Source organism: Neopsephotus bourkii, unplaced genomic scaffold (genome assembly GCF_033783945.1).
Source record: "Neopsephotus bourkii isolate Nb327-2 ecotype Australia unplaced genomic scaffold, CSIRO-AGI_Nbou_v1 NB_1490, whole genome shotgun sequence".
Classification (NCBI taxonomy): domain Eukaryota; kingdom Metazoa; phylum Chordata; class Aves; order Psittaciformes; family Psittacidae; genus Neopsephotus; species Neopsephotus bourkii.
Window position 1 is genome coordinate 685,254 of NW_026901966.1, and position 13,918 is coordinate 699,171.

Below are 13,918 nucleotides of genomic sequence, written 5' to 3' on the forward strand. Positions count from 1 at the left end.
ACTCAATGTACTCCAAACCTGTACATGAAGGCCTCTCTGGGCATGCCAAATAAAGTTACCAAATGCAAAATATATTTCCAATACCAACTGCCACCTACACCTGGAGAATTACAATTTTCATGGTCTGGTCTTTGTAGCAGGATTAAAATTATCCCCGGAATGCAATATAGATGTGTCAGAATGTCAGTGGCTCGTTCAGCTGGAAGCCTTTCCCCCTGAAGGGTGCTGCACAAAGAAGGCAGAGCACAAGAGGCAGGGTATGCATCTTCTACCTTTCCTGAGTGCTTGACACTGAAGGGGAAAACACTGCAATGAGAATTACGAAAGTGTGTTTAAAATGTAGATTGAAGTTATACCTTTGTTGTGGTCTTGAGTGCAATGAGGACTGTGTTAATGAGGGTCAGCACTTGTGAAATTACATAACAACCCTTGTGCCATGTTCTACATCAGCTGTAGGTGTTTACAGTATCATTGCAGTGTATTTGGCTGAGGTCAGCTGGCAGGACATCAATATCATTGACGATTTGTATATTGCTTGCATCTTTCTGGGTCTACATTACTTTATGGAAATAATAGGGAGGGTGAGGAAAGAAAGGCCTCTGACACCTGGGCTCCAGGGTACTGAGTATACCAGGAAAGACTCCGCTTGCAGCAAAACCACAGAGCTGATAATTATTGTATTACTACAGAGTTGGGATACTAAGCTTTGAATTGAACCTAGATAGAGGAAAAACAGCAGGCCATCACACAAAACTGAGCTGTTACATTTAATCCCGTTCTCTTTTCTGCCCAGTAGATCAAATCTCTTTTTGTAATTCTGCTATGCATCATTGCTGGATGATGTACAGATAATTATCTCTGCTATGAAAGTAACTTGGCCATTTGATTCTATACCTTGGGAGTGATGTTGAGGAAAGGGATAGTGCTGCATAATGAGCTGCTCCTGTGAGCTGCTCCTGTGATGCCAGGGGAAAAGGATTCAGAACTTGAGATGGTCCTGGATGGCTCATGATAACAGATGCATGCCTTCAGGGCTTGCCAAGCTGAAAACTCTCCTCCTCTTTTGTCATGGTTCAATCTTCCCCATATGTAACATGCCAAGACTGCTCAGCTTTATGTTTGCCAGTTGGGAGAATTGAGGCCACAATTCTCTTTCAGTCTGTGAAGCCTGATCCAAGGTGTTTTACTTCGATTGACAGGATGCTACTAACACAGTCTTCCAGGACAACTGCCATCACAATTTGGTCCATTGCAAATATAGTTGTAATTCTGAGAAAGCACTGTCCTGTTTACTGCTCTGTTGCGTGAACAGCTTCATGTAGCCAGACAGTGGGAATGTTTGATAAGCCTGGCTACTGTAGAGCTAGCGAAAACAAGTGACTAATGAAATGGGTCAATCTAGGCTGCAAGTTTTGTGAGATGCTCAACTTTTAATGTTATATTGTGTCTTAACAGATGCATAACAGTGGCTTCAGCTTTGCCCTGACCTCCATCGAAACATTGTGCCAATCTGCCTGATCCCTGAGGAAATTCATAGAATAAATTGTGGCTGGAAAATTGCATAACATGAGCTTGTATGAAAGTGACTCAAGTAGGTTTTATTCTGGTTAATTCAAGATGAACTTGCTAGGGATTATTATGTAAGAATTTGTTCCATCCATATGGTATCAGGTGGATAGAACTATATGAAGAAGAGCAGCAATACTAGTTAAGCTGCTGCAGGCAATGTAATGAAGTTATTGTTATGCTCCTTGGCCTCTGTACAATATGGGGTGGTGTCACCTGTGAGACAGCTTGCAGCTGGGAATGTTGGGTGACAGTCCTTGTGAATGAGCGGCTAAGCAGGAGGCTAGATGGCTTACTCCCTAGCAAGCCCCACATGCTCCACAATCATAGCTCCAAGATGGCCCTGTCTAACTCTCAATCCAGAGATCTCCACGTTCTCAGAGTTTGCAGAGAAAATCCTATTGCAAGGCATCCCTGCCAACAAACCTCACCACAAAAGGTTTCAGCAGGGTCACAAGTGTTGATTGCTTCATCTAAAAATAAACAATTTTGAAAACACAAAGGCACTCAAAGAAAAAATTCTCTTAATCCAACGTCTGTGAAGTCTTAAGAGAAAATATTTCAGTGATTTTTGTTTCCTACAAGATGGAATTTGAACAAATTTAAAAGATGTTTGAAAAGCTTGTTCTTATACACACCTTGACTCTTGTCAAGACAAGGTTCTTCACATCTTACATGCAATGTCAACATTAATTTTTTCTCTATAATTTCTGAAACATTATTATCTATTTCTCTGAACACTGCTTCTCTACAATGGCCTAGCCTGGGAGCTCTGCTCTGACTGCCCCGGCAGTGGCCAGCGTAGGCACCCAGACAGAGCCAATGAGAGGGGAGGCTCCAGCACAAAGCTCAGAGTGCAGAGAGTGCCTGCACTGGTCTTATGAGGGGAGGGTGCACAATGGGCAGGACTGAACCCTGTGCTCCCTGATGGAGGTCCTCCTGCAGCAGAGGCTGAGCAGCGAGACGCTGTCAATAGGCTGAAAGATGTCAGGGAAGCTGAGAGGAAGCAGGACTGCCTTCTGCAGGCCCAAACTGTGCAGCAGCCTCAAACATCCCTTGTAGTTCATGGAGGAAAGAAAGAGGCCACTAACCCAGGAAGCTGGGAAACAGTAACAACAACAACAACAAAAAAAAACAACAAAAAACGAGGAAGAGGACAATTAAAAGCAAGGGGCTTCCTCCTAAATCTTATGTCCCCACACAGAACAGTTTTGCAGTTCTGCAGGGGGCTAACGAAGAAATACACTCGCAATATGAACAACCGGCTAATGCAATGGTAAAGATCACTACAGTTGCTGCCAGGAAAAAGCAGCGGGTCATAGTAGTAGGGGACTCTACTCTGAGAGGCACTGAGACACCCATCTGTTGGCCTGACCCTGTCCCAAGGGAGGTTTGTTGCCTACCAGCGGCTCCAATCAGGGAAGTTGCAGAGAGGATGCCTGCTCTAGTAAGTACCACTGACTATTTGTTGCCCACTTCTAGTGATCCACGTGGATGCTAGTGATATAGATAGCAGTAGTCCGGAGAATATAAAGAAGGACTTCAGAGCCCTGGGAGAGGTGGTTAGGGACTCTGGAGCTAAGATAGTCTTTTCATCAAATCTCCAGGACAAAGGGGAGGAACTTAAAAAGGCTAGGAGGACTGGCCAGGTTAATAAATGCAATTATCATTTGCAATCATGTCATACATAACAACAGTGCTGTGAAACAGTTGGCAGTCATGATTTGGTTCCACACAAGGGACCTCATTTCATGATTAGGTATCAATATTTCAAACATGGTAAGATTCAGTGTATTCTTTTGTGGTGGAATAAGCATTGTCCTGCAGGTGTCTATCACTGCTATGCATTATCACCACATTTTTAACTGTCCTGGGTTTAGCAGTGGCAGTCATTTTTCTCTTTCTTGGTAGCTGGTGCAGTGCTGTGTTTTGACTTTCAGCTGGGAACAGAGCTGATAAAAATGATGTTTTGGTTTGGCCAAGGACTTTGTGAGTCTCATGCTCTGCCAGGGAGGAGGGGAGGCCGGGAGGAAGCAGAGACAGGACACCTGACCCAGACTGACCAAAGAGGTATTCCATACCACAGCACGTCATGCCCAGGGGGGAACTGGGAGTGACCCGGAAGGACAGGGGTCGGACTGGTGGTTCGGCGCGTGGTATTGTACTCCTTTCCCTTGCTATTTTCTCTTATCATTGTTGTCGTCGGTGATAGCGGTGGTGATTCGTATTGTACATTAGTTGCTAGACTGTTCTTATCTCAGCCCGTGGGAGTTGCATTCCTTCGATTCTCCTCCCCATCCCTCTGGGAGCGGGGAAGGGGGGGGGGGTGGCAGCCCCTGGCGAAGGGGGGGGACGGACTAACGTAGGCCTCGATTGCTTCCAGCCTGGCACCACTCACTGGGAGTAAGTGCACTGGGAGTAAGTTGTCTGGCTTGGTTTAAACCACGACATTAACGTTCTTGCAGTTTTTGCATCTCATTTTCATACAACCGGCAGTATGATTTAGAGGATACATGAGGATGACTGTCTCTAAACTTTTTATATAACAGCAACTAAAAGGTGATATCCTTGTCCACCTGAGCTCCTTACATCTTCCCACTACTACAAACACTTTTGCAACAGGAGAGCTGACCTAAAGCTTTCAGCCAATTTAATAGATTTTGTTTAAAGTTCAGAATAAGATGAGACTGATACCATTCTGTTAAACAAGTTATAGTGATGGTATTTCAATACAATGACACAGTCACTTCTGCATCGCAACTATGGTGTGACAACAGGGCTACAACTTAAAGGGGGGGAGACACATCACAGTGTGAAGATGTGGGGTAAGAAAAATAATGTTTTTCTGTGAAAGAGGCACTAAATAGTTGATCTGGACAAGATAAGCAGATAGGGGATCTACAATTCTGGCTACTCAGGACTGCCTCAGGCAAGCAAGGACTTGTACTTGCATTTTAAGCGATCTCACAAAGGACTCCTTGAGTTTGGCTAGAGCTAAGGTACAGCGCATCAAAACCTACTCACCTTTCTGATCTAGTCCTGGTTCCAGTCAGAATATTTTTGAATGCTTCCAGCTCTTTAAGCCCCTAATATGTTCACATTTTGAACTCATACAGAATAGAAAAAAAAACATATATCATGCTGGCAGAACACACAGTTTGCACGTGTATTTGTATTCATTTTTCAAGCTATTTGTATTTCTTTTCACCTAGTGAGGGCTTAATGGTTTCACCATGAATACTTGTCCATTCACATGCAAATTTAGCATGCAGATAAAATTTGACAATTTTTTCCACAAAGAAGAGATTGTATTTTATGCTGTGACATTTCTGTTCTTTATTTCCTGGAGTGTTAGACACTTCTAAAAGGTAGAATAGATAAATTTGGTATGGAAACGTTCATTTCAGAGGGAAGTGTGCCTTTTTCAAAGCGAAGGGAAAATATTACAATAACTAAGAAAATAATTAATAATACTTAGCAATTTTAAACTGTCTTTCTTCCAAGTGTCTCAAAAGCGTATTGCAAAGAGTAGCCAACACTGTGTCTCTAACACCCCCCACCCCACCCCACCCCCCAACAAAAAGGAATTTCTGCAGCAAAGGGAAAGCTGGTGCCCGTAAGAGCATGTACTATGATGCAGATGTGAGAGAAGGAAGCACACAGAAGCACTGAAAGCACACAGAAGAACTGAAAAAGTGCCTAAGCATCTGAGAGCCCCTTGAACAAGATCTGCCTAAGCGAACATCTCCAGGGAAGGCACATTCCTCAGTGGATCAGGGGCTCACGGCAGACAGTGGCATACAGTGGAGTTTTCTCGAGGCGGGGAAACCCAGGCGAGCACCAAGTTCTGCTGGGAATCAGGTGGGGCCACCCTAAGCTCCTGCAAAAGGCAGCGCTGGGAACACAGAGAACAGGGCATAGAAGGGTGTGCAGGGAGGGCAGGCACCTCTTGGAAGGAGAGACATTCCAAGGCCGCCTGCACAGGTCAGGGCACACATGCCACGTAATCCTCAAGGAAGAAAGGTGGGCACTTATCAGAGAGCAAAGGCTGCGGCTCCAGCAGGGTGACCTGCACCATCTACGTTGGTGGTGGCCAGTGCCTTTGCTTGGATGGAGTGGCTGAAGGGGATGCCTGCAGTGGAGGAGGTTGTGAGGCACTGGAACAGGATGCCCAGAGAAACTGTGGATGTGTGGCCCTGACTTCTGTGCACTCTGTCAGCGGTACTCCCAATGACCATGGCCGGGCCGATGAGGGTGGCCGGGGCGCAACCGCTGCCCAGCAGCTCCTGACTGGCCTATCCACGCTGCGTGTGAAGGACACCATGGCCTTGGAATTGTGGTTAAAACTTTAATCAGAAAGACCCATTTTCTTAAACAGGGCTTAAGTGTTGCCTGGCTTTTCAGAAGGAGCAGCACAGCGCCCGCCGGATCCATCCCCGTCTTGGCTGCTCGTGTAAACAGGTGAGGATGTGCATTGTCTGAGCTGCCAGGCATGAGATCTGGGGTTCGTCTTCTCTTATCAAACCATGGAGGGCTGCAACAGAAGGAAAGAGAGCAGAGCTCAAACCCACCAATCTGCAGAGGCCAGCAGGCATCCCTTCCAGACCATGCCAGCCCCAGCCATCCCTTTCCCCGGTCAGGAGGCGCAGGTGGGGCAAACGGATCACGTGGAACCTGCTGCTCAGGAATGCAACAAATGCCCCCGAGATGTTCCCTGGAGCAGGACAGGGCATGGCAGCACGCTGCCCAGGCTCTGTCCCCTGCCCCACCAGCCCCAGCACACACAGCACTGTCCCTGCTTACCTTCCCAGACCTTCAGAAGCATGTCCCTGCTGTTGTCCTTCAGGCACCGCGCGGCCAGCCCTGTGCAGAGAGCTCCATCAGACCCACTGCTGCCCAGCACGCTCCCGGCAGCACGGCCCCGCCTCTGCCGGTTTGGCTGCACCCCTTCTTCCCCTCAGCAGGGTGACCCCAGGGAAGGACAGGACCCAGGGGGAGGTGGCACTGAGCAAGGTGCCACTGAGCCCCGCTGCGAGGGCAGGGGTTGGAGGGGGAAGCACAGATCCCCTGGCTGCACAGGCCTTGCACGGGGCAGTCGATGCTCTGGCAGCCACAGGGCTGCTCCTCGCTGCCAGTGCAGCAGATGGGACTGGGGCCAGGCTGCCAAAAGAGGGACTCCAGGGGCTGCGGCTTACCGATGAACCTCACGGCTGCCAGTCTCACGCTGACCTGAGCGTGCTGCAGGTAAAGCAGGCTCTGACCCACGTATTCTTCAGCTCTGCTCTGCTCCTGCTCCAGCTGGAAAGAGCACAAAGGCCCAGGGCTGACACAGAGCTTCCCCAGTCACCTGGGCTGTTCTCTCCTACCAGCACTCCACACCTCCCCTTGTTCCTCAGGCCGCATGCATCTCCCAGCCAGGAGGCCTGTGGGGCTGAGGCTCAGAGACAGCCTCAGGCAGAGCAGGGTCTGGAGCTCCTGAGAGCCCCCTGTGCCACCACCAGGGCCCAAATGGGCCTCCTGCAACAACCTGAGGGTGGGGAGGTGAGAGGACCACCCTGTGTCCAGCCTGGGACTTGTCCTCACCAAGAGCTCCACAGTTCTCCATCTCTCCAGTGTCTCCACATGGGGACTTAGCCCTTTGCATTTGAGCACCTTCGCAGCTGCCCAGAGGGCTTCCTGAGGGGCCTGCAGGGGGGGACAAGGATTGTTGAGGTTGTGGACAGGGATAGGGACCCAAAGGCCTGGCCCCCAGCACTTGCAGGGACAGTTGGGAAGCCCCTGCAGACTCCGCTCTTCAGGCCTTGGTGGTCATGCCCTGCTGCTGAGCCCTGCTGGACCACGTAGGGCAGGTGTGGGAAATGTCCGTGTCAGCTGCTCCTGCCCTCCCTGATGCCCAGGCCACCCCTGTGGGCTCAGCACGCCCTGCCCCGCACCACTGCTTAGGTTTGGAATCTGTACCTTGGCCACGCTCTCCATCTCATCACTCATGTGCAACACGAGTGGGACCAGGCTCCTCCGCACCTGCCTCTGCATCTGCCGCTTGTCCTTCCAATCCGCCATCTGTATTATGTCTTTGAAGAGGCAGATGGAGAGCTCTCGTATCTGGCTGCACTCCTGGTAAGGAGGAGGACAGGAGGACTTCAGTAACAGCTGCTCCCTGAGCCAGGGCATCAGCGTGGTTGAGGGGAGGGGCCTCAGGTCTCCCAGAGCCATCAGCCTGTGAGGGAGCAGCTGGGCTGGGATGCAGAGACCAGAAACCATCCCCACGAGAGCGCAGGGGCATGAGGAGGGGCATAGCCCTGAGCAAGCGCTGTCGCCAGGCTGTGCTGCCAGGCAGTTGTTCTTGCAAAGGGCCCATCAGTGGGACTAGGTTTCCACAGCAGCCTTACATCATCAAAGAGATGACGGAGCTGCCCGGCCAGCTCCAGAGCGATGGAGCTGGCCTGCTTCTTCAAATGACCCATCACGTTTCTGAATATGAGCAGGGCCCTCATCTTGTCGTCACTGTGGACACTGTGCAGGATGTTCGTCAAGTCTGGCAGCATGACCAGTATTTTCCTTGCCTGTAAGAAGCACAGAGTTTCTTTCTTGTGAAGTGGTGAAAGACCACCCAGGCCAAAATGCTCTGGCCGTTAAGCAGCAGCCTCCCGTCTGGGTGCATGGGAAGTGGCACAGGAATTCCCGCAGCAGCCTCCAGGCAGGCCTTGCCCGTGGGTGCACTGAGGGGATGGGGGCACGTGAGGGGACTTTGAGGGCATTTGGAGCCGTCACCCCAGCTCCCGACTCCCAGCCCAGGTCAAGCCACCGCGTTCCCCACTGCCCAGCCCCAGGCGGCCAGCATGGCTTCACTTGACTATGCCCTGCTCACCGAGTCAGGTGACTCTGACAGTGTGACGAGGCCATGGAGCAGCATGGAGAACAGCCTTGGAGGCAGCAGCAGCTTCCGGATTTTGTACACCCCAGCAAACATGTTTGGTGTCACATGGCTGGAGGCCAGCAGCTGAAACAAAGATGGCAGTGAGAGACCGACCAAGCCTGCAGGGCTCTCCGCACAGTACAGCCCCTGGGTCCCACTGGGGCTCAGGGCAAGGGCACCGGGGATGGAGAGCGTGTCCTAGGGGACACTCAGCGCTTGTGGGACACACCACACGCTTGTCTGTGCTGGTTCCGCCTGTGCAAGCAGAGCACTGCCTGGGCAGACAGGGGCTTTGTGCACCCGCACCCAGACAGCGTGGCCCTGCGTGGCTGGGGCAGGGGAACCTGGTGCTGGGCTGGCCCTAAGGGGCTGTGTCCTCCTCTGTGACCATTTGGGGCAGGTGGCAGGGGAGAGGGCCGTGCCTGTTTTCCTGGAGAGGCAGGCACGGCCCTGAGCACGAGCAAGGACCGGGCTGGTTACTCACAGCCAAGAGCTGGATGCACGCATCCACGCTGTGGGAGCTGAATCTCCATTGCACACTCAGGTAGTGGAACCTCATGTTCAGCTCCCTCAGGACGTTCTCCAAGATGAGACGCCGGGACAGCAGCACTTCCCACATGGCCATAGCAACACTGCAGACACAGAGCACTCTGTCGGCAGGGCCACCCCAGCCACCACACGGTGCCTGGGCCAGTCCTGCAGCAGCCAGGCTGTCCTGAAGCCCTGGCCCTTCCCAACCCCTTGCTTGGAGTGCCCGGGTCCCAGCCTGGGCAGGCAGGAGGCGGCTGAGATAGTGTTCCCCATGGGGTAGGGAGGAACCTCGTGCAGGGACTCGGATCTGGCTTGGCCAGCTTTGGCTACTGCAGGCCTGGCCAACCCAGCAGGGCTGGAGAGAGTGGTGGGGTTCAGGGCCCTGCTCCTCAGGGGTGCCCTGTAGTTTTCTGTGAGCCCCCAGGCCCCTCTCCCCACACGGAACAAACCCACAAGGGCTGTGGGGGTCAGTACCTGTCACATGCTGGAGACAGATGCACAAGTCTCAGGATCGCAGGCGCTGGCCACTGCTGTGCCATCTTTAGAAGCAGCATGTCCAGGGCGTGCTGCGTCGACGCTGTGTTGATGTGCTCCAGGTTGTTGTAGATGCAGGTAACGACGACTGGCACCTGGAGGGCACACGAGTGAGGGTGGTGCTGCCACCAGACTGGAGCCATTCCCTCAGCTGCCACTGAAATGGCCGCCCTTCCCGTCCTACTCTGCTGGCATGAAATGGCTTCAAGGTGCCTGAGGCACCTGCGTGAGGGAAGGCCCGATGTAGGGAGGAAGAGTGCCTGAAAGGGCTCAAGGGCAGGGCAGCCACACGCTGCTTACCTCTGTCAGCCAGGAGGCAGGATCTGTCATGGCCACATCCACAATGCTGATCAGTTCCTCCTTATCGCATATGCATGAGTCTCTCATGGCCTCGATGGCCTTGAGAAGGATGACCGTCTTATCAGGGGGGTGGAGGTATTCCCCAAATGCCTGCGGGAGGAAGGAAGGCAGGGAAGACGTCTCACACCGAGTGCCCTGATAGTGCTGCTCAGCAGCTGCAGTCGCTGCGGGGTGGAGGATGAGGAGAGAGGGGCCCAAGGTGAGGGAGGAGGGCTGGCGCCGTGGGCATGGTGTGCTGGCCCTACAGAGAAGCAGGGCTTCCTGGTGGCCAGGAGAGCTGGAGCTGCTGCTGGGACACCGGAGTGCAGCCCTCTGGAGTCCCTGCTCCAGAGCAGCAGCAACCCTCTCACCAGGGACAGTGAGACCATGCCAAGCCCGCTGGTTCTGGGCCCCTTTGCTCACACCAATCTCCTGCTGATGTCCTGGACAAGGCCCAGCAAGGGAGAAGCTCATTACCTTGACAATGCTCCTGGTGCTGCACAGGGAAAGCCAGGAGGGTTTCCTGGCTTTCCTTTTGCCGCCACGCAAAGGTGTGAGGAGATGCTTTAGGCTGTCCTCTGGTGATGTCACACCTAAACAAGAGGGGATCACAGAAGAGTCATTAGGACACAGCATTGCTTGCCATCAGTGACGGCTTTGGCTATGGGGACCATGGAACAGCTGGGTTCTGAGAGGTCCTGAGAAGAGTGGGAAGGAGAGCAGCACAGAACTGGACTTGTGGTGAGCATTCAGCTTCTGCAGTAAAACGATAGCTGGGATGCTGTGGGAAAGCAGCTGTGAGGGCCAAAGGAGGTGAGGGAAGAGGGCAGGCTTTCCTGGACAACTTCCAGCAAGTACAAAAGGAATCCACTGCAATGCTCGGGGAAACAAGCAGGACTACGAGGAGATGTCTGCGTGTGGAGGGACGCAGCCCGACACTGCTTCTCTTACATTTTTCCTGCTGGATGACTCTGAAGAGGTAATGAAGAGCATCCAAAGCCTCATGCTGGATCTCCCAGATCTTGCTAGTCCAGCAAACAATGAGATGTCCCAGCAGCTGTCCCAGGAGGCGGTCATGGATAGCGTCGCCGTGGGAAGAGCTGTTGTCATCTCCAAGCAAGCTCCAGACCTGGTCAAGGGAAGCAGGATGGGTAGAAGGGCTGAGAGGCAGCAGCTGCGACAAAAGCCCTGAACGGAGAGTCTGCCCCGGGGAAGGATCCTGGCAGGTCAGAGCTCTGCAGGGCCCTCCCAAAGCACCAAGTTGGGCAGCAGGGCAGGGAGAGCTGCCAGGCCTGGGCCCCCGCCATGCTCCTTGGGCAGTGCTGTCCTGCACAGGACCGGGGCCCGAGATGGCTCCTGGCAGAAAGGGCGCTGGGGAGGGAAGACCGTGGGAAAAAGAAAGAAGCCGAGACCCTTGCCCAGGGCAGAGCCGTGCTGAATGCCTCAGGCATCTCAAACTGCAGGCTGATGCCCACGGTGGGCAGGGAATGGGAGACAGCCTGGCTGGAGGGTGCCTGCCTCCTTACCTGCACTGAGGAAGAGCTGTCCATCAGATCAGCCAGCTTCCCAATCCTCACCACGGCCCTTTCGCATGCAGCTGCATTCTTAGTGTCGGTGAAAGGCAGCAGCAACTGGAAGGAGAGAAAGTGCTGCTGTGCCCTGGGAACGGGTGCCTTTGCCAGCAGCAGCAGCAGCCCTGCTCAAGTCCCGACTGGACCCATGAAGTCTTTGTGGCCCTGAAGGGAGGCAGATGCCAACCCAGGGTAGAGTCTGCTTCTTTCTGTGCCCTCCCCAAAAGCACAGGCCTGTGTCCCCTCTCCATGAAGGCTCAGCTCTTGGGCAGCACCCTGCCAGGGGTTGGAGGGGCTGCAATGGGGGAATGGGCATACGGCTCTCTAGGAAGCCAGGAGTGCAGAGCGTCAGGGCTGGGCTCCCTGTGCAGGAGAGGCAGGTTCCAGTGGGTCTCTGCCCCAGTCAGACCTGGGCAGAAAAGCAGGAGGGACTGCGAGGCAGGGGAAGAAGGACAGCACCCGCAGCCACTGCTGTGGTGCCTGAGGAGAGGGGTCAATGCTTCCCACTCCTTTGGTGCGAGGAAAGCTCTGGGGATGGAGCTGGCCCAAAAGTGCCATGGGCTGGGCTTTGCCATGGTACAGAAGGAGGCTGCAGAGGGGAAATGACGCTGACTGCAGCCAGGGTCACGCTGCTCCTGGAAGAGCACGGTGGGCCATGTCTGGGTCCCCCAGGGGAGCTGAGCACCCTTCCTGCGGTGTGCTGTGTGCGTGGTGCTGGGGAGGACACCGTCCACTCCAGAGTGGACACTCCTGTCCCTCCAGGGTGAGCAACAGCCCCTGCGAACCCCACTCTCTGCCAGTGCCGCACCTGCAAGATACTCTTCAGCTCCCCACAGCCAGGGGAGCTGAGCACCAAGCTCTGCAGCAGGATGTCCATGGCATCCAGGGTCTGCAAGGAGGAGAAAGGTTGTGTCAGTCTTTCTGCAGTCCCTCTCTCCCTAGGGACGGGTCTAACTCCCCCCGCCAGGGGAGGACACCCCTGCCACCTCTGGTTGGCTAAGGGAGGCCTTGGGGCAGACAAGCTGCGGTGGGCAGAGGAGCCAGTCCAGAGGCACTGGACATGGCGAGGCCCAGGGGAAGGAGACGAAGGGACGAGGGAGGGAAAGCAAAGCTGACACCCTGCCGTGCCTTGGATCTCTGGCTGTGTCTCAGCACGTGGCAGCCAGGGAGCAGCTCTGAGTGCTCCTGACAGCACAACAGCACTTACATCAAAGTAGAGGGAGCTGTCTAGGCCCTGCATGTCTGTTTTAGGAGGAAGCAAGAAGACACTCCTGAAGCAGGCCTCTAAAAGGCTTTCCTTCATGCCCCCCAGTGCCATCTCCACTTGGCTGAAAAGAGAGAGAGGGGGAACTGTGAGACGTGGGCGCTGGGAGCGCTGCCTCCATGCCTTGGGCAGGTGGACACAGACCTGTGGAGCAGAGGCCCGCAAGAGGGATGGAGCCCTGGTCTGCAGGAGCCAAACCAAGGGCTGAGCACATACATACCTCATATCGGCGAGGGCAAGCATGGCTTCCTGCCGCACGGCTGTGCGCAGGTGGTCCATGGGCTCCTCTTCCACCAGTGCCTGCAGAACACAACCGGGATGGGACCTGGTGGCCACCAGCACCAGGCTCTGCCCCCAGCCCAGCACTGGCCCCCGGCATGGCCCTGCTGCAGGGCTGCTCAGCCACACGCACATCCCCTCAGGCAGCTCAGTGTCTGTCCGTGCACGTTGGTCCCCACCCTCCCCCTGCATGGGCCCTGTGTGTCCTCACAGTGTGCTGGCGCCTGGCAACTTGCCCCCTTCCCCAGAGCAGCCGGGTGTGCCCTCACCTCGATGTTCTTTGGCACCTGAAATCGGTGATAGAACTCCTTCAGTTCCTGTGAGAAGCCCTCATCTCTGGCAGCCTCGCTCAGGGTGGAGATGGTCTGCAGGAACTGGATCTTCTGAGCCTCCTCCTGGGCAGCGGGGAGCAGAGACACAAACGGGCAGTGTGAGAAGGGGCCAGCAAGACTGGAACAGTGGAGCTGCAGTGCTGTGCAGGAACCCGGGGGAGCAGCCCCTCCCAGCCAGCAGCCCTGGCAGTGGAGCCGGTGGCCCCGTCAGGAATCACAGACACTGCTACCCTGGAAATGGCTGCAGTTACCTTCACTGAGCTCTCCAGAAAAGTCTGGATGAACTGCATGCACGCAGCGTGTTCCTCCATCATCCTCTTCAGACAAAGGTATAGGGTGGGGAATGAAGAATGTTCCAAGAAGTGTCTCGGCACCGCGGGGCTGCTGGGGCAACAGGGAGCAATGTGGGCTGCGCTCAGGGGTCTGCACCAGTCTTGCGCTCCCGCTCTGTCCCGTCACCGTCCTGCCGGACACTGCCACGAGGGGTATGAGCCGTTGCCTTTTATAGAGTGGCCGGGGGGGTCACCAAGGGCGCGTCACAAAGGGCACCATGGTGGGTCATAAAGGGAACGTCACCGAGGGCACC

The 13,918-nt window shown here is 54.3% G+C and overlaps 2 protein-coding genes across 3 annotated transcripts; both read right to left on the reverse strand.

The window, feature by feature from the left end:
* Nucleotides 1-5,781: 5,781 nt before the first annotated feature.
* On the reverse strand, nucleotides 5,782-8,862 carry LOC133220868 (maestro heat-like repeat family member 5). The gene is made up of 7 exons (XM_061369268.1): nucleotides 8,435-8,862; nucleotides 7,956-8,129; nucleotides 7,525-7,680; nucleotides 7,150-7,251; nucleotides 6,762-6,864; nucleotides 6,370-6,429; nucleotides 5,782-5,912 (listed from the first exon to the last, which is right to left on the reverse strand). The coding sequence occupies exons 1-7, from the start codon at nucleotides 8,534-8,536 to the stop codon at nucleotides 5,782-5,784; spliced, it is 828 nt and encodes a 275-aa protein (XP_061225252.1). The 5' UTR covers nucleotides 8,537-8,862.
* Nucleotides 8,863-11,771: 2,909 nt separating this feature from the next.
* Nucleotides 11,772-13,017, reverse strand: LOC133220869 (maestro heat-like repeat-containing protein family member 7). Of its 2 annotated transcripts, XM_061369270.1 has the most exons (3): nucleotides 12,942-13,017; nucleotides 12,665-12,785; nucleotides 11,772-12,346 (listed from the first exon to the last, which is right to left on the reverse strand). In XM_061369270.1, exons 1-3 carry the CDS (start codon nucleotides 12,998-13,000, stop codon nucleotides 11,951-11,953), a joined length of 576 nt encoding a protein of 191 aa, XP_061225254.1. In that variant the 5' UTR covers nucleotides 13,001-13,017; the 3' UTR covers nucleotides 11,772-11,950. The 2 variants fall into 2 exon arrangements, with proteins under 2 accessions (XP_061225254.1, XP_061225253.1); XM_061369269.1 differs by having other exon boundaries at nucleotides 11,772-12,785.
* Nucleotides 13,018-13,918: the final 901 nt, after the last annotated feature.

What these genes read in the sequence shown, in the direction of transcription:
- LOC133220869 (XM_061369269.1), bottom strand. Translation starts at nt 13,000, where the DNA reads ATGGACCACCTGCGCACAGCCGTGCGGCAGGAAGCCATGCTTGCCCTC. An exon ending in CTTGCCCTCGCCGATATGAG is followed by an intron (nt 12,786 to 12,941) that starts GTATGTATGTGC and finishes CTCTCTTTTCAG; the next exon opens with CCAAGTGGAGATGGCACTGG.
- LOC133220868 (XM_061369268.1), bottom strand. Translation starts at nt 8,536, where the DNA reads ATGTTTGCTGGGGTGTACAAAATCCGGAAGCTGCTGCTGCCTCCAAGG. An exon ending in GGCAGCCGTGAGGTTCATCG is followed by an intron (nt 6,430 to 6,761) that starts GTAAGCCGCAGC and finishes CTCTCTGCACAG; the next exon opens with GGCTGGCCGCGCGGTGCCTG. An exon ending in GCTTCTGAAGGTCTGGGAAG is followed by an intron (nt 5,913 to 6,369) that starts GTAAGCAGGGAC and finishes TTCTGATTAAAG; the next exon opens with TTTTAACCACAATTCCAAGG.